The 22,840-nt window shown below is 39.8% G+C and overlaps 3 protein-coding genes across 5 annotated transcripts in view; all 3 read right to left on the reverse strand.

The window, feature by feature from the left end:
- The window catches only part of LOC137184806 (synaptotagmin-2-like), a 63,892-nt gene extending 48,281 nt beyond the window's left edge, over positions 1–15,611 (reverse strand). For 2 of the 3 annotated variants that reach the window (XM_067592835.1, XM_067592831.1), the window contains exons 1-2: positions 15,168–15,611; positions 15,001–15,064 (exon numbers count right to left, since the gene is read on the reverse strand). The gene's annotated coding sequence lies outside the window, so the exon portion shown is untranslated. Of the gene's footprint in view, positions 1–15,000 lie in introns of all 3 variants that reach the window. The other variant, XM_067592832.1, reaches the window with a different exon arrangement.
- A 1,128-nt stretch (positions 15,612–16,739) lies between these two features.
- On the reverse strand, positions 16,740–18,876 carry oard1 (O-acyl-ADP-ribose deacylase 1). Its single transcript, XM_067592847.1, has 5 exons — positions 18,587–18,876; positions 18,261–18,426; positions 18,098–18,156; positions 17,888–18,000; positions 16,740–17,019 (listed from the first exon to the last, which is right to left on the reverse strand). Exons 1-5 carry the CDS (start codon positions 18,713–18,715, stop codon positions 16,872–16,874), a joined length of 615 nt encoding a protein of 204 aa, XP_067448948.1. The 5' UTR covers positions 18,716–18,876; the 3' UTR covers positions 16,740–16,871.
- A 364-nt stretch (positions 18,877–19,240) lies between these two features.
- On the reverse strand, positions 19,241–21,418 carry guca1b (guanylate cyclase activator 1B). Its single transcript, XM_067592848.1, has 4 exons — positions 20,939–21,418; positions 20,636–20,785; positions 20,412–20,526; positions 19,241–20,111 (listed from the first exon to the last, which is right to left on the reverse strand). The coding sequence occupies exons 1-4, from the start codon at positions 21,140–21,142 to the stop codon at positions 19,987–19,989; spliced, it is 594 nt and encodes a 197-aa protein (XP_067448949.1). The 5' UTR covers positions 21,143–21,418; the 3' UTR covers positions 19,241–19,986.
- Between the last annotated feature and the right edge of the window lie 1,422 nt (positions 21,419–22,840).

The raw sequence follows: 22,840 nt of genomic DNA on the forward strand, positions 1-22,840 counted from the left end.
GCTGGATGTTAAAGCAGGTATAATGTTTACCATTAGTGTTGCAAGTATTTGGACATAAACAAAGATAAAGGACAATTGGTCCTAGACAAAAGGGATCACTTAAGGTATTACAATTCATTCTAAGTGGGACATGAATGCCTAAACCAAATTTCATAGCAATCCATCCAATAGTTGCCAAGGCATTTCACTAAAAGCCAAAAATGTCAACGTCATGGTGACACTAGAAGAAACATCAGGGATCACCACAGTCATTCAGCTTCACTCTCTGGGGATTATGAGTGTCGTGGCAAAACATCCAACAGTTATTGGGATGTTTCAGTCTGGACCAAAGTGGTGGACCAACTGACTGACCAACAGACCAACATTGCCATCCATAGAGCCATGCCACCAGCATGGCTAAAAATCCAATCCAATCTCAGTATGTAATGACCTATAAGAGCCTTTGTACACAATAGCAAAAAGTAACTGAAAGAGTTGGACTTTGTTTTGTTTAAAAAATGAAAGTACAAAAATACTGTGCTACACTGGAGCCATCACACTTTGTTGGCAGTCAATGTCAGCTGGCTAAAAAACACAAACAGTTTTCAGGCTTGGCTGTTAAATGTTACTATAACTTGGCCTTATTTTTTGGCCAAAATGCATAATGAATTCTCCAAAAGTGCCGCTGTCTCTAGCATGGGTCCATTTACAGGCCCATCAAATTATCCCAGCAGGATGTTGCACTAACACGAGAAGCAAAACAATTTGGAAATAAGGTTATTAAATGTCATTTCTGCAGCTGCAAACAACAATTGCAGCGCCCAATGATGTAGTAACTCCAAAAGAATCACAAACTTGAGAAAACAACAATTGCAATACATTTATTCGCCTTGCTGACAAAAGCAAACTAAGATTCGACCATGTTACTGTTTATGTGATGTAAAACACCAAATCCACTTTTAATTTAGCCAGTTCTTTTTAAACAAGTTAAATCATTTCTTTTGTAATCCTGCTAAACAGTCCAAGGTTTATAGGTAGCCATAAAATTACTGCGTTGCATTAAATCAGGTTTCACCGTAAAAGCAACCATAATTTCTGCCTCTTACCGCATCTTCCAGATGTAAGCTAATGCCCTAACAATTAAAAACCAGAAAGCCTTGAAGAAACACATCACACACCCAAAATCTTTCCACTCAATTGACAACATTTGAAATCCTACACAGTCCACTGACAGTATTCTATCAATTATTCAGGAGGAGAAAGGCTCACAAAAAGTACTGCACCCCCGGCTATGCAGCAGTAAATCACTGTATAGCACACCATCTGCTGCTTGTCAAAGCCAACGGTTGCTGTGTGCACAGGAGTGCAGAACAACATTGATCCTTAAGTCTGGGTTGATTTCCATTGTGAAATGTAGATCAGCAAGTGCAGATAAAATGATGTGTGGCAAAAACATGCATTATTATGCATCGCGATACATGTCAATGTTACACTTTTAAAGCCATGTATGGAAAAGTAATTTCACAATGTGGACAATATGAGCAGGGTGATATTTCTGTATCCGTCGTCTGTGTTTCACCCGGGTTGAAGTGCAGCACAGGAAGAGGGAACATCTTTGGATGTTACAGTAAAATAAATGAGTAGCCTATTAAAAAAATCCCCCATTAAATATTGAGCATCTACATGATGGGATGTAGGGATGATTCTCCCTCTCGTCTCTTGGTCTGTCACCCTCGTTGGTGTTCAAAGCTTAACCTCCTCCAGAGACAAAATGTCCCGCATTCAGACTTCAATAATGCAACGCCTTCATTCTTAAGGCCACAATTCAGTCTGCAGTCTTACTGTGCGCCGACTATTTCTTGGCAAATAAACAACAGCAGTCCTCACAGTACCCCACTTATTATTATGTAGCATTAGTTAAAACATCTGGCAACCATTTTAAATGAGTGCAAGTGAATATCAATTAGTACAAACTGAATATTTCAAATTGAACTTGGTGTCTCTGGGGTCTGTTTTTGTGACAGTTTTGATTAATTGACTATCTTCATGGTACTTTTAGTATAATTAGCATCACTTCCATTTGGTATCTGTCATAGGACTAATGGCTTGGTCCAATTTTAACTCAGTCATTCCAAGAACTCAATGAAGGACTTAAAAAGTGTGTTAGAAAATACACAATAATGACAACAGGGCTGAGGAAACTGCATTGTGTCCTCGACCGCTGATATGTCACAAGAACCAAGTCACTGTGGGCTCTCATTATGCTGTTGATTATCAGTTATTCTGCACGTCAAACTCAATATTGTGTCTTGTCATTCACACAGTCAAAAAACGACCAGTCTAATTATTTGTTGTGTTTACATTCCCTGATGTCTCTGTGTGAGATTTCGAGTATTTCATATTCAGCCTCTCCCTTCAGTCTCCCTGCTGTTAAATGTTAACTGAACCAAAAACGTCCTAATATGCATTTTATAAATACAACTTTATATGATTAAACATGCTCCAAAGGTGACAGGTGTAAACAACACTGTGTTTTTTCAATATTTCACCCTGATTCAGTTATGCTGCCTTTCTTGAGTCTTATTAACAGATTATTCTTTACTCTTCACTCACTTAAACCAAGAAAAGAATTTCTGTCGTATTCAGTATGAGCAATTTGAAAAGCAATGTCCCTTCAAAAGAACACCGTACACCGAAACCGCACCATTTGATTATTAGCTTCATCAAATTCAACACATTGCATTATTACATTCAGCAAACTTGGCATTGGTAGGGTTTAATGTCATCCAATATTGTCATTAAATAACCCCATATCACATCTCTATGAATGATTTTAGCTTTAGAGTTGGAGCAGAAATGATTCCGGCTGGTGTACTCTCTGTCTTTCTTGCTTGCTTCATCTGCGGGTGTCCAAAAGTAACAATGGCAGCCATTTTCAATTATAAGTGATTTTTGCTACTTTGGGGATAAAAAGACAGAAAGAAAGAAACAAACAAAAACCCTTAAAAATTCATATTGACCTGCTTTGCACTCAGAATTTATTATTTTGTTGAAATTATGCAAACTCTACCCAATGCAAATGCTTCATCAATCAGGGATTCAGTTTTGCATCTACTTAATGCTCCAACATTATGTCTGAAAAAAACCCTCATGGAGAGGCAGCTTAGCTGGCAGCACACGCTGTTTAAAATGTGCACCAATACATAATGCACAGTTGGTTTAACCTCTATTGCAGCTTAACTTTCCAATTTAGGTTCATTTCTTCATTTAGTAATATGAAAATGGTGAGGCTGCAAAAATGAAAAGAACGTTTGTAAAAAGATTCTGAAACTTTTCAGCAGCATGCCGGGAACTAGATAAGGAGAAAATGTCAATTTCACTGTGTGTGTGAATTACTCTGTAATGGCACTATGCAGTTGCACCATGTGTTCAGACAGAGAGCAGCACAATCAGCTAGTCACCGTAAGTCCATTCAATTCTCACAGAACTGTGGCATCGGGGAAACCGGCCAAAGTGGGGTCGGACAACAAGCCTGCCAGCTGTGATAGAGCCAAGCTGAGAAGTCACCCTGTTTCCTCAGTTCCTTGTTTTCCAACCTATTTGATTTCATTTTATAAATAAGAGCTCTGCCTGAAAAGTGCAAAACAGTTAATAAATTATTTAGAGATATTCAAAGAGACTCATCCCAGAACTTAAATGTAAAAGAGTGCAGGAGTGCATGATGATTGTGGCATTACAGTAAGCTTCTTTTAACTTTAAGTCATTCTAGCTGATTTGTATTAGCATGACGATCATGATGGTCAATGTACACATTTCCCCCCTTTTTTTATACATTTGGTTTTCCTTTTCTTCTTCCCTGTTACAATTATTCCTACTTTGTATTGGTGTGTTTTAAATCTGTAATGTGGAAAATCTGAAATGCAATACATAATTGTTCACAAAAACATTTTTGCCATGAAAAAAAAAAGCCTGTACAGACCAGTGCAGGCATACATTTAGAGCTTCTTCCAATGCATATTTGGTTAGAGACTAAAATTAGTATAGAATGAATCTCATTCTAAAAATAACTTCTATATAATACATATATATAAGTCTGACATACTGATGATGCTAAATAGCATGTTAGCGTTTGAATTAAATTTGAATTAGAAAATATTCTATCATATATTTAATGTTATGTTATGTTATTATATTATGTTATATGGGTGTGCTACTGTAAACTCTTGTATATTTAAAAAATATTTTTTAAATGGCATTTTAATTGCTCATGTTAGATTTCCTAGAAAATGTAAAAACGGGAAAATCCAATCCTGTTAAATCCTAAAACGAAGTCCACTAATCACAGCACTCCATTGCATCATCAAACTCAACTCATCTCAAGGGTAAAAACCTTTTCATAGTGCAGAATTATTGTGGGAACTAATGCATGCACAGTGATCAAAGAGCATACCAAATCAAAGACAAAATTTAGGTGGATGTAAGAAGGATATCAATATGAAGTGGGGATATTTTTGTGCAAAACCTTTCATGATGTCTTCAAGTGAAGTTCCCATCAGTACCATCTCTATCAAGATACACTGATGTATACAATATACAGCAATGTAATGACTATTAACCTCAACAGCTGCAACAATTAGTCGATTACTCCATTAGTCAATCAACAGAAAATTAATCTCCTAACTATTTTGATAATTTAATAATCGTTTTAGTAATTTTTTTAGGAAAAATTCTAAAAACATACTGGTTGCATTTTAAGCTTACATGACATATCTTTAGATTTTGGACTGTTGATTGGATGAAATAAGACATTTGAAGATGTTATCTTGGGCTCTAAGAAGTTATAAACAGGCATTTCTCACTATTTATTGACAACCTATTGACAAAATGATTAATCGATTAATCAAGAAAATAATCATCAGACTAATCAATAATGAAAATAATCATTAGTTGCAGCCCTCAGCATGACCATTTCTCTGTCTATATTAGCAGATAAAAACATTTCTATTATTTACACATTTATTTCTTTTGATTATTTATTTATTTATATTTCTCTCTCTTTAATTGCGATTAGCCAATTCCAGCACACTGTGGTTCTTCTCACTGCTGATTCAACTGTTGTGCTGAGGACGGTGTAGACAGCAATGTGCCTTTTCTGTGACACATAGTACACAAAACACACACAAAGGTCGATGGCAACCCCTCCCCTTCCAGACGGGCACCCAAACTAACAAATAGAGCATCAACAAGGGCATGATCCCTCACTGGCTTCCCACTGATTAACATAACCTATTGTAATGTTAACCAAGCGAGTCTTTTGCCCTTACACCACCTGTGTGTTTCTTAATGCAGACCAGCTAATTGATTTATTGCAGACAGTGTCAAGGACATTTTCGTAAGAAAGTCTAAAAGAGAGTGAGAGAGAGAGAAAAAAAACTCGCTCTCACAGCCCCTTTGACGCATTTCAATGAGGGGGGACAAACCAGCCATGTCCTAGATAAACGGTACCCTGCACTGCATCGAAAGACTCTCTACAGCAGTCAGGTTTACATAACAGCAGACAATGCATGGGGATACACATCACTTCCAGAGCCCCATATAAAAAAAAACAAAGGCTAAAATTTCTGCCTGTCCATCATTTTTAAACACAGAGGATTTTCTCAACAAAAACATGGGTTTCAAGATGACTCACAGCAACACATTAGCAACCCTTTTGTAGAATAGGCGTTGTGGTTTGGTGTAGTTTACTTTGGTAGATTTAAATTATCTGGTGAGGGCAAATATGTTGCAATTAATTTCTAAATTGCACTGTCTCTTAGTTCTGCCTTCAAGAGAGGATTAGGTTAGGGATTTGCTACTTCTAAAACAGGGTGGAAAAAGTGTCTTTTTGAAATGTCTTTGGTGGTTGTGCTTGTGGTTTTCTTGTCATGAAGAGTGCCATGTTCAGACCGTTCACTAAAGCTGTTTAATCCCCTGTGTGTGTGTGTGTGTGTGTGTGTGTGTGTGTGTGTGTGTGTGTGTGTGTCCAGTGTTGGCTGGCTACAGAGTCAAGTATGACAGACCACTGCTGTAACTGGAAGACACAAAAGGAGAAATTGAGAGAGAGAGAGTCCAGCCTAAAATGAGAAAAGGAAAGAAAAATCCCGGAGAGCAGTGACAGCAGAAAATGAGGGTGAGCACTGGTTTGGCCTTTTCGAGATTGAGACGGATAGGGGATTCTTGAGTGACGCAGACATTGCTTGTTTCCTGTTGGGCAGATTGCAACCAAATTTCATTATTCATTATGTCAGTAAAGTCTCTCAAGTGACAGCAAGGAAGAAACTGGTAAGCAAGGCAATGCATAGACCAAAATTCAAAAAGAGTTGTTGACTCATTGAAACAAAATGCAGAGAAAAATTAGACTCTGCAATACGTCGTGATTCACTAATGCGTCACTTTAATGCATGGTACACTCCAGCACGCAGCAGGATATAAAGGCTCTACAGCGGCATCTTTGATGTTTCTCCCCCTTTTGTTTACCTACTTCGTCCGATCTTGAGTTATCCGATATTATACAACCTATCACGCAAGCTCTTGGCGATGAACACACCCAGTCTACAACTCACAAAGCAGTCTTATTTTACCAAAGGACATACAGTTGGTAAAATTATGTGCAATATGGATGTCGGTACATTGAGGCTTTGAGTAATGATTCGGGAAAACTCTCAAGATGAGAAATACAGATTGCAAAAAATGTGTTTACGAACAGCTCTCCAGATAACAATGCTGTGAGTGGGTTTTTGGAAACGGACAATAGGATGGGAGCAATTATTTTTGATCAATATACTACAATGAATATCGTGTCCCTCTTGCAAGGCCCAACTATTACCGGGCTTATCATGAGAGGAAATAGATTTTGCAACCCTCCATCACGCTCTTGGAGAAGCCAACCAATTTGCTGTCAAGTCAATAATCTCTTTGGGAGAGATCGAATCTGCAAGATTTCTCCAACTTGGCCGGCACACAAAGCCAAAACACAAAGCTCATAAGTATTCAGACATTATACGTGTCTCTTTTTAAATCTGTAAGAAGTTAGATTAGTAGTATCTGTTTGTTACTGACTCTTCTTTGCAATGCAGTCAAAACAGATTTGTTTAGTGCAAATGAACAACAGGAATCTTTTATTGTGGGAGTGGCAGCAGCACAATGACCTGAGTAGAGAATGAGTTAAGAGGATGACTCAACAGTCAGTGGAGCACAGTCACCTTCACAAAGCACCATAAGTGACCTGCCACTCACACAACTTGGGTAATTCATTCAATCAGGAGGTCAAATCTTTGTAAAGAATCAAACAGACATGATCTGTTACAACATGATAAAAAAAGCAGCTTTTTAATATCTTTTGTTGAGCTGTGATTAACAATTATTTTCATTACGGATTATTCTGCTCAATATTTTCTCAATTAATTGTTTGCCGTTTAAAAAGGTCAGACAATAGTCAAATATTCCCATCGCAGTTTCCAAAAACCCAAGGTGACATCTCCAAATGTCTTGTTTTGTGTGCGCAACTGTCCAAAATACAGCAATACTCAATTTACAATGATATAAAACAGAGAAAAGCAGAAAATAGTCATAATTGAGAAGTGTGAATCTGTTGTTTCAGCTCTAATCCCTTTGTTAAATAGAGATCAACCTTAAAATATGTCAAAGTTATAAGCACTGCAGCACGCTCTGCAACAAGTAAAATACATATATAAATGTACCCATGCCTCTCAGCACAACATAATTCATCAAGTCATGAGGAAAATGTTTTACTTTTGATTCTTCTATTCTTTGTTATCTCTCAGTCCTGCCACAGGGAATGTAGCTGTACTACTGTTAGAACACACAGGGATTTTTTTTTTATTCTGTATGCTGTGTCCTTCGCCTGCACACTGGCCTCAAAAACCTCAAAGAGAAAAGAAGCAACCTTCATGCTGAGCACCTACACACACAGCTAAAGTATCCCTCCTTCTTCCCTTCCCTCCCGTTGCTTTATTTCTCTCTCTAGCAGATATTATATTGCACAGAGTTCCTTTAATGAAAAACATTACTCATTGTATACCTCTGATTTTTAAGCAAACAAACAAAAAAACAGGGGCACAGGTCACAGAAGCTCGCAGGTTGCACGGAACAACACAATTATAAAATTCTTCACATCAGCAGCCTGAGTGCACACTGTAGTTTAAACTAATTTCGGAACATTTCGTAGTATGACACACTCAAAACAATTTCAAAGCCTGAGTGTATTTTTAAGGAAAAAAAACATGTTTTTTTCAAGATTTTCTGTTGATGTTTGCACCGCTCCAAGCGTTCTGAATGTCAGATGGGCAGATTCTCACTTGGCAACACTATGAAATGGCAATTCAGCTCTCCCACTGCAAAACCCCGTGGGAATGGAGAGAGAAAGAAAACAGAGAATGTCTCCTCATTTCTAAGATTTCAGTGGACAGAAAAATATATTTTAATGAGGCTCTATGTTGTTTCTCTGAGCAGGAAAGAAAAAAACTTCAGAATGTGCTGCCAGATACCTTTTTGAGTAGGCAAGGAAGAAGAAAAATAGAGAGGAAAATACATATAAAACCCTCAAACTTCATTTTAAATACACTGAGAACCTGAAGGCATATTTTTAATACATCTTTTGACAGACTATCATAAAGTCCACTTTCATTATTTAGGCAGATTAAATCAGTGCATATAAAGAAGCTTAATATTACAGCTGCAGGATGCATTGTGCACCTATGGGCTTCCACCTTTAAGGTTCATTTGTATCAGCCTCTACTTGTGCTTGATAATGTCAGGATTGTAATTTAAGTGCGATTTTGTGGCTTTTGAGGGACCGGAATGAAAGTGCTGTCACTACCAGCTTCCTAGCCGTGTATAGAGAGGCTCGGGAGCCCAAACAGGGTGCATTTCGAATGCCTCTGTGCGATCCCTCAGCCAGTTTGACAAGGACAGATCCCCTCAGTTGCATTTGGCACACACATCTCAACAAAGAGTGGTACTGCTTTGAGTAAAAACTAAAAAAGGAAATAAAACACCTTCAGCAGAGCATATGGAGGGCACTGAAAACACTTTGTAGCTTCATTTCACACGTGTGCAAAGCTTTACTGTAGATCTTAAAGCAATGAAGACAGAAGAAGGCTGAGTATGTTACGCCAGAATAGACATCAAGTACTAGAACAGTTACAGTGACGATGAGGTTAGGTGACAGGGGTGCAAGCCGAGCAGTGAGATATAAGACGTGGTCACCGGCCAGACAACATCACCCTGGAGACAGAGGAGCTAAACAGGTTCCTGAGCTCTAACGGCATTGAAGACTAACAAGCTCATACATACAAAAGCCTGCATGCATTCTATACATCCCTCCATAAACATTTATTCACACTGAGAGTGATCAGTACAGACCCTGACTGCGTCTTTGTCAAACACATGTGTATGCATGTGCACACCTAAACATGTATTCACAACGCTTGCATGCGTGAGCTGAATAAATGGCTGAAAAGGCAGATGTCTCTAATGCAGGGAGACTGTGTTTAAAAATAAAACTGAGGAGAGAAGACCAAAGATTGCCTCCAAAGACTAAAAACAGCAGGTTTCCTGTAAGGATGTGTATCTCTCTTAAGAGCAGTCAGCACAGTTCCAGCATGTAGACAACACTGAACAACAACCTAGAATCTGTAAAGAAGATGACTAAATATAACACCGTGCTGCAGATTAAAGCCACGCCTCCTCCTTCTTCATGGTTCAATTCAGACAGACTAGATGAGAGTTACACCAGATGTGTCATATAGGAAGGTGCTTTGCTACAAATTGGATGATTAACAGAGCCATGGTGCCAGCATTGAGGCATTTGGCTGTGGTACGCAGCTCAGTGGAGAGTGATTGGCTTTGAGGGCCGAGGGAGCAGATGGGACGGGGACACAGAGCTGGACCAAAACGACTGAGCGTGCCACCTTGGTTTTCCATCACAATATCGCTTCCATACTCATCTGTGCTCAGTCTGCCTTCCTAAAGAGAGATTCCACACAAACAAAAAATGAAAAATGAGCTAGCTCTATTTCAGCAGTATTGCAGCGGCTTGTTCTTCATAGCAAGTTATCTCCGCCTTTAGCTCCACCCTCTTAACATTAATTATGCAGCTCAATGCAGCACTCTGAATCCCTGCTGCAGCTCACCCACACTACAATACTCCACCGCTCTCTCCCACTCTCTCCGTCTCTGTCACACACACACAAACCACAGAGTCTCTCTCCGTCTCCCGTTTATATGACTACATCCTCAACTATCCACGGTCAAAGAAAGCATATGACTGCAGCAATTCTCTTTCTTTTTTTTTCAAGAGGTCTTGCAAGATTGAATGTTAATACACTTTTTTTTTTAATGAAGGCAAAAATCACAACACATGAAGCATAAGTTAATGAAATATTAAATCTATTTATAAACTGCTGCTTTCAGTAGAATGCATTTGACGCCCCCCTACTCAAAAATGCCACATATTTTTTTTTTAGCAATGTTATAAACTGATACATTAGATGTGAATGAACACATTTACAATGATTGAGCCGGATTACTATATTTAGTTGCGTGAGTGTGACTCACTACCAGCACATATTTTTCGTCTTATCATTTTCAAAGCCTGGTGCTGATTTTAGTGCAAATCAGAAGCAAACACCATCTGATGTGCTGAGGCAAACACACTTAACAGCTCAAACACCTGTCTGGCTAGGTGTAATTGACTCAGCTACTCCCGAACACAGCGACAGACACAATCAGACCCTGTCATAGGAAGCAGAGAGAGTTCACACAACGCAATATGAATCAGCCACATCAGCAAATAGAGGCAAAGCAGAGAACATGTAATGAGGGAAGCTCTCACGCTTCAGCCGTCCCACCCCCCAGGCAGGCAGTGGGACGGAAACGTAGCAACTGTTTATAGAAGCAGAAACAAGCTTCTCCTTCGTTTCCTAAAGCTTTCACGTGATGAAGATTAATTTCACATTTTTCATGCATGTGTCTGTGTGCTTACGTGCACGTGTACGTGTGTTTGCGTGTGACGGAGAGAGAGTATTTCTTGCCCAGCCAAAAGCTGTATAATTAATCCGACAGAACTTAAGTGTGAGGCTACCCTGTGTGAATCATTCATGCATACCGTACACTGCCTGAATTTACTCTGAATAAATAGTGCTTTTTTTCTCTTTCACGTGAGCCAACATCTGATTAAGGTCTTAACAGTTATCCAGGGGATCATTATTTCTCATTTGCCAGACAGGGAATCATCAAGAAAATGTCAAACCACAGGCATACAAACACACCATCTATTTATGGTTTCATGTTGTTTGCTTCCCTATTGTTGCCATTTCAATAAGTTCAATAAAGTGTCTGTCTATGTTTGCAAAGATGCTACCTCTGAAACAAAAGCAAACAGCAAGGCAGATGTTCCTAATGAGGAAAACATGGCCAGGGAAGGTGGGATCATTCAGTTGGTATCGGGTAAAGTGAATGTGTTGTACGCTTACATAATCCAGGGGGAGTGTGAATTGACTACTCCCTCTCTCTCCCTACATGACAATACGCTGGCAGGTGCAGGTCGGCTGTTTTGTCATAAACATTGTTGTTTCCATCACCCCTTCTGTGCATCATCAAGGCATCCAGGATGTACAACGGTGGGTCAAAAGCTCTTTGTAAGGTTTCTGTTCATCAGCAGGCAGCCCTCTGTGCCGTGCAGCTCTGCTGCTGCAGGGGTCTTTTCAGTGCATGGAACCGGATGGTGAGCAGAGAACACAGCGGGGGCTGGGCACTGCAATGTACTGCAGTGCTCGTAGCTCTGCTATGCACGCCCACTCTCTTCCATTCTTGCTCTGCCTCTGACAGTCTCTCAATCTCTCGCTCGATCTCTCACCCTCTCTTGCCCATACTCGTATGATTTGTCTTGCCTTCCTCTCTTCACTTTCTTCTCGTTCCTTTTGTCCTTTTTTTTTTGCCTCGTTTTTTCCCCACACTCTTACAGCTGACTGTAATCCACGTGTCCAGCACTGGCTCTTATATTCTTCATTTAAACTACCCTGCCTTCCTGCACCCACATGCACAGTTAAAAAGACATTTACACAAATACATACATTACATAAATACATCCTGTAACCTTTCCCAGGAGCATCCGATAAAGTGTCCTCTTCTTGGTTATGCAGAAAGCACACCTACACCGTCCCTCCTACACCTCACTGTATTTATCAAGGTGTCATTCTAGTATCCTCAAGAGGGTCTGCTGACATTCAACATCTGCACTGTCCTCTACTTTGTCTGTACAACCTAAAAATAGATATCATTTAAATTCACAGTTACCCAGAAGTAACACCATTCCTACTCGTTTGGTGAGTCTTTACAGTCATTTTTCCTGCCCCGACATGGAGAGTTTTGGGATTGTTGCTAACTGTAGTATGTCACAGTGACAGCCGTTGCTGCTCCGCTATGTTGCCTACACCATCATTTACCGGGGCACACTAAACGCCCATGTCACACAGTCTGAGACAGAGGGTGTCATACACAGAGGATGAACTATGACAAGCCTAACAGCTGCTCCCTTCCTCCAAAAACCTCACAACTCTGAGAGAGACTTACAGCGTGTAACTTATATACGCACACAGGATCAGACTAAACGAAGAAAGGTAATCTCTTTCCCAGCATTTAAATTCCTACACATGGCCCGAGCTGCTTATGTTGAGATGCTAAAAAGCAAAGTAAATCACAGGATACGTGTCTGACTGTTTAAAGAAGCCATTCTACCTAATTAAAAGTAGTTACACCTCCTCCATCTCCCACTCCGTTTCTATCTTGAAGAGGGATACTGGCTAATTCTTGGAAACAGTGAGGGGTCTCATTTCCTTTTCCCATTAGATGCTGAGGTTCCTGATCATCGCTATCTGAATGAGTTTTTCAGTATGCCAGCTGCATCCTGCAGAGACACTCTCCTGGTCCTTCTCAACCATGACATGAAACACTGTTTTGTGTCACAGCAGGTGTCAAAACTGTACAGGCAGCAGTCATTACATGTTTTACATGTTCTCCTCACTGATTTCACATAACACTGCAGACTTTAAACACCTCCGCAATTGTTTTGAAATTGATTTGTGGGAAATATAATTAGTTACTAGCTACTATTAGTGTGTATAATTTATGCTCTTTTAATGATTATCCTTTTAATTTAGGGCTATCAAACAAATAGCTCAATATAATGAGCTGATGTCAAACCTGAGCAATTTTGCTGCAGCAGTAAATTTTATCCCACAGTTGGATGTGTCACTCACAGCTTTGCAGTAGAAAAAGAAGGCAGAACAAAACCACAGCACTCCCACCTGGAGCACACAGGGATAATACAGGTATACAAGGACAGGGGGGGGGGGGGGGTTTCAGCGTCTCTGCAAAACATAGTTCTCTTTGAGACGCTCTGTGTTCTAGAAAAAGGAGAGGTGCATGAATAATGAAAAATGTTTTCTTCAGGTCTTCAACTGAAAAAACAAAAGACAGGATGTGCAAAGCAAACCTCAATTTGAAAGGGGGACTTGGAAATGTGTACAGCCAGATGATTTATTAGGTCATCTCCACCAGACGTAGATAAACTGTCCTCCAACCTCATTACTAAACAACACTGATTTGCTTCTAACAATTTTAAGGAAGCACTTATCAACAGTCTTTGCTCTGTGCTCTGTCCATGGTGCTGAAATGGGTTACGTTTCCTTTCCAGCCACGTCCTTTCCACCACATATAACTCACTCTTGAATAATTGAAACATTATTTAAAACCAGTTACTGGCACCAGCAATTCTGGCCATGTTCATGCATGTCTTGTGCTTATATCTAGCATCTGAGGTTGAAGGGTATCATCTTAACTTCTAATTAGTATGAAAACACCAGTACATACTGTACTCTTCATCCTGTCTAACAACGCTTTTCAGTGTTCCCACACAAAATACACTAAGTCTATCCATTATTTCCTCCAAATCTGCAGCAGGCCAGTGTTCCCCGACATTTTTCAACAGAGAAAACACACACAGTGCCCACTGCTGGACAGTATCAAACCTTCATTCACAAATGATGAAGGTCAGCACTGTGAATGTGCTTAAAGAAGGCTGATAATGAACACATACCAACAAAAAAAGTTTGTATGAATTTCCTGTCCTTCGCTACACACAAGCAAAGCTTCACTTTCCTTTGTTCTTTGAGCTAATTTTACAATGATGATGAACCATCTCTTCAGTGTATAAATACACCAGTGAAGATACAGAGATATGATGATACTATCTTTTCCACTTCTTTGGCACATCCTTGTCAGTAAGCCTAGTTCACCCAATCAGAGATCCTACTTTTGCTGCAGGCTCAGACTAAAGGAAGTCCCAGAACACCGGATAAACAAAACAAAAACTCATCACCAGGCTCACACACTATCAGAGCCAATTCAATCTGTTATCTAAGCAACCCCACTGATACCGAGAATACACAATGAGGGCATGCACGACAAAACTAAAATGGGCTGCAGTAGTCTCTGAGCTTCTCGGAGTGCACTGTATTTACAATATAAGGGGCAAAACTTTACTCTTATCCCAAGCAGGGATTTGAAAAAAGAAAAAGTTACATCAATGGTGGTCATTTTAGAAAGCTTGAGTCGCTCTGCCTTGCACTGGCTGGGTGCTGAGGCAGCTCCGCTCAGGGATGTAATGGGATACTGCAGCACTAGAGAACCGTGTGCACAGAAACTTGCCTAGAAGCATCAGGGAGTCCCGCACTAACCTTCCCCCTCCCTCTCTCTCTTCCTCTGTCTCTCCCTCTGCTTTTCTGTCAGGACTTTGTTATGTAAAAAAAAATCATTAAAGTATAAACCCACATATATATCTAAATGTATTTACATGTGAAAGACTGAAAGAGGGAAAACATACACTAAAGCAAACAGAAAGAACTTAAAAAAGTGTAAAACCCACCGTGCCTGTAGTAGGAGGAGAATGTAGCTGCTTACCTTTGGTGCAGGTTGCTCTCCCCTGGACACTGAGCTCTTCCCCTTCTCCTCAGGCTCCGAGACACTTTGAGATAGAGAGAAAAATAATCAATCTCTTCTTACTTTCTCTTATTTCCAGTTTTCAGAATGAATAAGTCAGGAGTCTTAACACAGCCCTCTAGACACACCTTTACTCTGTCCTCCTGTAAACTCTTCCACATATACACACACAGAAACCCATTCAAATGTACCCCAAGACTGGAGTACCCAAATTGATAAAGATCTGCTCAGGGGAGGGATAAAAACTACACACACTCACACACTGCAGTTTTTTTTTTCTTCCTCTTGCCCACTCGCTCTGCTGCTTTTTTTTTCTTGCTGTATTTGCCTGCACTGCTTTCTGATTGGCTAAGCTGCTCTTCAATAACATAAGCTCTCTTTTTTAATTGGAAGGGGGCCAGTTATGTGGTGCACCAGAAACCCTCCTGCCCAGCTCATCTCGCTCTTTTTTTTCCTTTTTTTTCCCTCTAAGTGCCTGTGGAGAAGAATGCTGAGCTCTGCAATTTCATATGCATCGAGCAAAGAAAAAAAAGGAATGGAGGACAGAGGCGGAGGGGGAATGAGGGAAAGCATCGGAGGCAAATCAGTGGACCGCAGTGGGACAAGCAGAGGCTGCATGGGAACAAAATGGGGGGCGGGAGGGGGAGGGGGTGGGGGGTGGTTATAGATGGGGTGAGGGCAGATTTGGATGCACAGTCCACCAACCGTAGCATGTTGAGGTGTGACAGTAGGTCACATGAAGGGAGATTTCCCTGCACTCACTGCAGCGCGCCTAGGTGGCTCTGCTGCAGTGTGGAGTCTAATTGCCAGGCAAGAAGGGGGGATGGGATGGGAAAGGAGTAGGAGGAGGAAGAGGAGAGAGGGGGTTGGTTGCAGTGATGCCGAAATACAGTCTTCCAGCCAGCCTGGATATATGGGGGGGAAATGGGCAGGCAGCTGCAGTGTACACAGCGGTTAATGCCTTTTCCTCATGAATTATTGAAGGTTCCCCAAAGGAGAGTAGGCGGGTCACAAGCGGCAAACTACTGAACCTGTTCACAGTCTCACTAAGGTTTCTGATAATTATTAGCACTTCAAATACATGTCAAATAGGAGAGGAGGGGGCTAAAGCATCCCCCTTTAGTTAGATTATTTAATTCTTCTAATTAAATAAAAAATGACTTGAATGTAGACCACTCCGGTGTCATGATGTGTTAAAAGGCTTTCCCATCCTGAGGAAAATTGATGTTTTGGGATTGACTTTGTGGTGTCAGATTTCCCCCTCCCTCTTTCTTTGACTCACATCTGGTACCTCCATTGTGTCCCAGCTGCATTAAAGTACAATGCCCGAGGAGATCAATAATAGATCATACAATACCTCAGCCATCTGCAGCGGCTACAAGTTATATGATGCCCAGAGAGAAATGCAAATAACCTGTTTGTTCAATCAACAACGTAATTGCCTGCATGGTGGATGGATAGGCAAATAGAGAGATACCTGATATTTTAGGCTTAGCGTCCTGGTGCAAAATACTACATGTGACACTAAACCAGAAGTGGCAGGTGAACAAATTCAAGTAACATCTGGATTTAGTGATCTATATTAGCATGTTTTTGAAGCTTTGAAAGCTGACAACCAGTGACTACAGAAGAGGCTGAATGCAGATATAATTAATAAATGTCCAGTAAGATTACGTCTTAATTAAGTTCAGTTGACCCTGTTGTGCATAAAAAGATCATTTATTTCAGCATAATACATAATGTACATTTTATTCAAGGAAAATGATTATCATCATGGTGATATACTGTGGAAAAAATAAAGTGCATTACAGTAAAAAGAGCATTTCCATTAATCATCTGCGCATGTTTTCCTTCATGACCGTGGTCTCTGCTTTCTCTGGGAGGCTGTAGACCGTGATGGAGATGTCTGTGTGGCTGAAGACCTCTTCCAGTATCTCTGACACTTTGTCCCACCTCAATCGATCCAGGCCACAACCGATACTGTAAGAGAGACAAAAATGTACTGTTTAACTGTAAGTGACAGAACCAGAACCCATCGGGGGGGGGGGGGGGTGAAGGGGAATGCCATCCCCCTTGTTAACAAGATGACCAAAATGCTTCCCCCTTGTTGACCTGCCATCCCCCCTCTGCCCCTAGTAGCAGAGAGAGTGCAGGGGGCAGAGGGGTTGTTTAGTTGAATTTGTTAGTCTAGTCTGCCTGACTCATTGATCCTTTATCTGATCTGTGGTTTGTGTAAATTGGAATCTGTGACCATGGCTCTGAAATATCAGTAGCCTAATTGTGCTGTGTATTGATAAATCCATGTGGAGCTGTAGTAGCAGACAGATTTGTATTTGTAAAATTACAAATTCTAATTGCACCTTTTTCTCATCAGTGCGCCTTCTGTCAGTTTCATCTTAGATTTACAATATTCTCTAAATTATATATTGACCTGCACTGACCGCACCACGCTCAGCTGCTAGTTACATAATTTAAGGTTAAGTTTATACCGTCAAAACTACAGTGCATTTTGAAAAATAAGCATTATTAAAATGCTTAATGTCCACATCCAGTAATAGAATAGTTCTACACAAAATAAGTATTTAGCCTAATAGCAGTTCTATTAAATCGTAATTAAAATCACAATTATAATATCAAGAATTTGGCTAGGTCTATATAATAATCCTGCAGTCCTTTGGCCATCCCCTGTTAAAAAGATCTCCTACTGGACAGAACAAGCACAAAGCTTCAGACATATTTGTTCAGAATTAATTGTGCAAATGAGCCTTTCTCTCATGACCCTATTTTGATAAAGTAATATCAAATGACTGGAATAATTAAATGCTAATTTCCTGTAAATTATACAAACCGAGGCATTGATATCCGGGTGACTGTGTTCTTGACACAGTGTGACCTCATGTCCTCCAAGCTCTGTCTCAGACTTTCATATGTAGGTTTTTGGCTGGCCTTTTTCTTTGTGATCTGCAATAAAAAATAATAGTAAAGCAACAGTAATAATAATAACTAGGGATGTTCATATGTATCCCCAAAGAATTTTAATTAACTGTTACATCTTTACCAGGTAATAGACAAAACGTGTGTCTCTTTCCAGTACAGCACATTGTCCCATCAGCTTTTCTGTTTGGATGAGAAAAAAAGATAATATCCACATCAGACACTTACAAAAGAAGTCACAAACTTTTAGTACTGGTGAATTCTTAATATAAAAAGGGCTGACTTACTCTGTTCCTTTAACTCTTCTACCCCACGGAACGTCTTCTTGAACATCACTGCTATGCCTGCCCCCATGCGGCAGTCCTCACTGATGCAGTGAGCCAAAGCTTCGTCCTTAGGGCAGGAGAACAAGCTCCCAGTGACATAATTCAGTCTCCAGCTGCCTTCTGCAGGCTGACCAGTAGAGGACGGCATTGCACCGTGTGAGAAAGCACAACGATAGAACAAGAATAAGCAACTGACATGACGTATGGAAAGAGAAACTATGACAGAAGCAACCTTTTAGCCAAAGTAAAACTTAAATAAACAAACAAAATTGTAGTCTTAACATTACCCGACTTGTGTAGCTGGTGACTGGTTTCTCAGATGATGATACCGAAGACATTGCGAATACTTGTGCTGAGAGTAGCTTTGCAGGGCAGCGTCGTAAATAAACATTCAACGAACGAAAAATTATCAGCATTCAGCCGCCACTAGTAGAAGACTTTCACCAACTAGCTTCGTCATGAGACAGTATATTGGGTCGTGTAACTTACAAAACAGCTGACCGCAGGTTTCACGCTAAGTGAAAGCACTTGCAGGATGTTATTTATCGGCTCGGCAGTCAAATTACAAAACAGGAAACTCCCACAGAAGCTCTCTTATCTTCTCGCGAGAGTACGACCGTGCTGATATATATATTTTTTTTAATAAAAGAAGAGATACTTCAATAACTGAAGATAATTAAAGTTTTCACCGCTAAACCCCCCATAATTTGACTACATAATTGCACAAAACATTTCATATCGTTACTCACAAAGAACTGACCCAACTAATTTGGGTGGAAAATGACAGAAAATTATCTGTGCTAATTTCGTCATTTTAAGTTGTAGTTTTAAAATGTAATGATTATCAATATATGTGTATATATGCTTTTGTAAAGGTCATTATTATAATAGTCAATTCAGTGCACCATACACCATATTTCTATAAAACAAGGCAGGCAGTGTAAAGTTTGTATTTATTTATTGTGGTTATTGTGTTTAAAGACACTGCAAACATTCCCAGGTGTTTTTAATTTATTCTGGTTTATTAGATCTCTTGTCAGGTTAAAACTGGGCAGAGTTATGATGGGAATTACTGTACATGAGGGCACCAAACTCAGTGTGCCCATAAAAATGATAAATGTACCTGTTGTCTGCACTAACAAACAAGAGGAGGTGTAAAAAAATGTCAGTCTTAGTCTTTGCACACCCACACAGTCCTGAGAAGAGATCTAAATACTGTAAATAAGTGAAAACACCAATGTGGGTATATAGGGGCTTTATGTGTGTTTATTGAATAACACAAAACAAAAAAGGAAAATACAGTATGTTATGCAGTAAATTAAGCCTTAATCCTGTAGCATCTATAAAGTGCAGACACATAAACAGACATAAAAGACCATAGGTGCCATAAGATAAGGTCAAAACTACTGTTGTTTAATTGCTCAATAGCTCAGCTAAGTGTGTAACCTAAACCAAAATGAATGAATAAATAGCTCCTTTACAAGCAAAATATAACATTGTTGTGGACTAAACTTACATCTGAATCTTATACGACAGCATACAGTACAATGCCAGCATGACTGTGGGGTTGTTGTTGTTTTGGTTTTTTTTACATAAATATAAACTGCAAGGGATACAAAATCACAACAGGATTGGTCATACACTAAGGTTGTGTGTATATGACAGATTGACAGTCCATGCTTCAGCTTTAGAAGTCAGCACTGCGCCTTCGCTCGTTGATCCAGTCCCCAGGGTTGACGTCCATCTGCAGCATCTTCATCACCCACTTGTCCCTCCGTGCTCCATCGATGAACTCATCCAGCGAGAGCTCCCCTAAGTGGCAATAAGTAGGTTTGTAAGGTTAAGTAAGGTCATTCTCTGATACTGAATCATTTAGATATATACAACATGTTTCCCTATACATTTCTCCTTTCTTGAATTTACAATTTTATTGAAGTGAGGACCACTGTGCAACGGATTCCCACATTCCCTTTCAGCATACACAAGCACAAATGAACACTACCACATTACTACATTAACGCTCCACAAAGCCATTACAACAGTCTCACACAGAGCTTTTTAAATCAGCCAGGAAGCATTTTAAGCGGTCAGAAAACTGTTACAAACACTCACCATCTCCATTTTCATCAACCAGCTCAAATATCCGGTCAACCACCTGGTCTGGGGTCAGCAGATTGCACTCTTCATCCAGCTCTCCATGGCAAGCCTTCTTCAGTCGATAAATAGACTGAGAGTGACAAAGGATACAATAAGTCTCAAATTGATTAGATTTCATTACAGCTTGATTAAAATGTTTTGAAAACTTTACAGATCAATAATTCCTTATGTTTTCTTACCTCCACAATTTCTAGAAGCTCTGTTTTATCAATGCATCCGCTTCCATCTTTATCATACATTTTGAATGTCCATTTAAGCTTATGTTCCAATTTACCCCTTAGGACTAAGTTCAGGGCTGCCACATACTCCAGGAAATCAATGGTGTTGTCCTGTGTACATGCAAAAAAAAAATTCAAATATTAAGGTCTCAGTCATGGGCATTGCTCTATACTATGGTATGTGTAGTGCAGTGTCAATATTAAAATGAGACCAGTGACTATGTACAAAGCACATACTTCCACACAACAGAAGTTTGTACTTACCCCATTCTTGTCAAAGGCTCGAAACATGTTTTCAATGTAATCTGCAGCCTCCTTGTTATCAGTAACACCAAAAAAGCTCTTGAACTCATGCATAAAAAGCGTCCCACTTGGACATTCAACAACAAATTTTTTATACCATTCCTGCAGCTCTGCCACATCAATTTCCTTGTCTGGGTCACTCTCTTCACTTAGGCGCTGACCCATTGTGGAAATATATTCTCCAACACCCTAAAAACTGAAAGAATCACTTACATTACACAAACCTGTTTGACCTAGTTAACTACTTTTCAGCTTCCCTCTACACTACAAAATCCATAAATGTCAGTCCTCGGTCACGTAGCCAATTCCTGCAGCAATTTTTTTGCAAATCAGCAAAGACCAAAATGACATAAAAGTCCATATACAAGCTGAATTGTTATTAGGCTCTCTATTGTGGCAAATCCCTTCTGAAAGTGAGGATGAGACAAAGGCTGTTACGGATCACGAGATAAGGGATTTGAAATGGACACTTGTCAAAATCAATTAGTTCACAGACAGATCATGAGAGGATTGCCTTTTTGCCCCTCCCTCTACCTATCCCAAACAGAGAACAGACTCTGAGAAGTACCGTACATCTACTGTCTGTTAGCTTTAAAGGATATGTTCACAACTTTTCAAGTCTTTCTTAAAACAACAGTCAAGTGCCCAAATGAACACTGAATGAGGTTTTCCTTGCTGTAATCATTCCTCCTGTTCATACTGCCTATTATTAAAAGATCCCCTTCACCTCTTTTGCTTGGGGTGATGTGATGGGGCCAAAATTCACAGTGTGTCCACACAGTAATTTTGTGCAAAAATGCATTTAAAGGTTTGTCTGAACCTTGTATGAGACTTCAGCAGTTAGTTAGTCATATCTAACACACTATCTATTACAAGTATCTATTTTTTAGCATAAAATTCCCTCTTTGTGTTTCCTTGGACAGCGTTTCCCTGTTGAGCTGTGCTGGAAGTATAGTGACAAAAAGAGGGACTTAAAGACTGTAACACTGAAAGATATCTACTTGATTTGAGTAATTTGGACGGTTGAAGCTTCAAAATTAGCTTCAGATATTATACTGTATAAATAAATATTTTCTTGAGATTACTTAACTACTTTCAGTATGTCTGTAAAGGTAAACTCATAAGTATGAGTGTATGCCATATGATAATGTCAAATGGCAAATTTCAACTTAAGTGATTACAAAGCAGAAATGGAAAACAAACTTTTTTCAAGCTTTTTAAGTACAATCTGTGTGATGGAGATAACAGGATTTGACAGAAGGATTATATCAGACATGAGGTCAAGCATACTATCATCAAGTTTAATCCAGATTACACATGATAAAGGCTACCACGCATTTAAGCTGTTAACTGACGATGTAAGCATACCCTTTGATATAGTATAGTTCAAGCACATACAGTACGTGTCTGCATGATTTTACATAAAGGTCAGTTTACTGGTCATAGGGAGTACTACTCAACCAGTGGAAAGCGTAGGCTGGCATGAAACTCATGTCTGAGAAATAGCTGTGGTGATGTCATTCGGGTTATCTCATCTTGGGTTTGGACACTCCAGATTAATGACGTTAGGTGTTAGAAGTGAAAGAACACAACATTGAAAGATGTGGGTGTTTGCCAGGCAGAGAGAGTCATCAGGGGAAATTTAGGATCCAGCTTTTTGAGTTTCACCTATACTACGCACTAAAAATCAGGATGTCTGAGGCCTTTGATTCGAACAAGTTGTCAAAAGTCCTCCAACTTTAAGGAAGAGTAATACTAAATCACAGCTATACTCCTTTAAGTAATCTTTCCCAGTAGTTCCAGACCATTCTGATGAGTCACACAGGCCGAGTCTTCAGTTATCCCTATAAGCTCTGACCTTCG

This window comes from Thunnus thynnus, chromosome 6 (assembly GCF_963924715.1).
Source record: "Thunnus thynnus chromosome 6, fThuThy2.1, whole genome shotgun sequence".
NCBI classification, from domain to species: Eukaryota; Metazoa; Chordata; class Actinopteri; order Scombriformes; family Scombridae; genus Thunnus; species Thunnus thynnus.

Excerpts from the sequence above, each read along its gene's own strand:
- oard1 (XM_067592847.1), bottom strand. The coding sequence starts at position 18,715 with ATGCTGATAATTTTTCGTTCGTTGAATGTTTATTTACGACGCTGCCCT. Across the intron at positions 18,157-18,260 it reads AGAAGAGTTAAAGGAACAGA|AAAAGCTGATGGGACAATGT; the intron begins GTAAGTCAGCCC and ends TCATCCAAACAG. Across the intron at positions 17,020-17,887 it reads ACCCGGATATCAATGCCTCG|TATCGGTTGTGGCCTGGATC; the intron begins GTTTGTATAATT and ends TCTCTCTTACAG.
- guca1b (XM_067592848.1), bottom strand. The coding sequence starts at position 21,142 with ATGGGTCAGCGCCTAAGTGAAGAGAGTGACCCAGACAAGGAAATTGAT. Across the intron at positions 20,786-20,938 it reads GAGCCTTTGACAAGAATGGG|GACAACACCATTGATTTCCT; the intron begins GTAAGTACAAAC and ends GCATGTACACAG. Across the intron at positions 20,112-20,411 it reads GGTTGATGAAAATGGAGATG|GGGAGCTCTCGCTGGATGAG; the intron begins GTGAGTGTTTGT and ends ATTGCCACTTAG.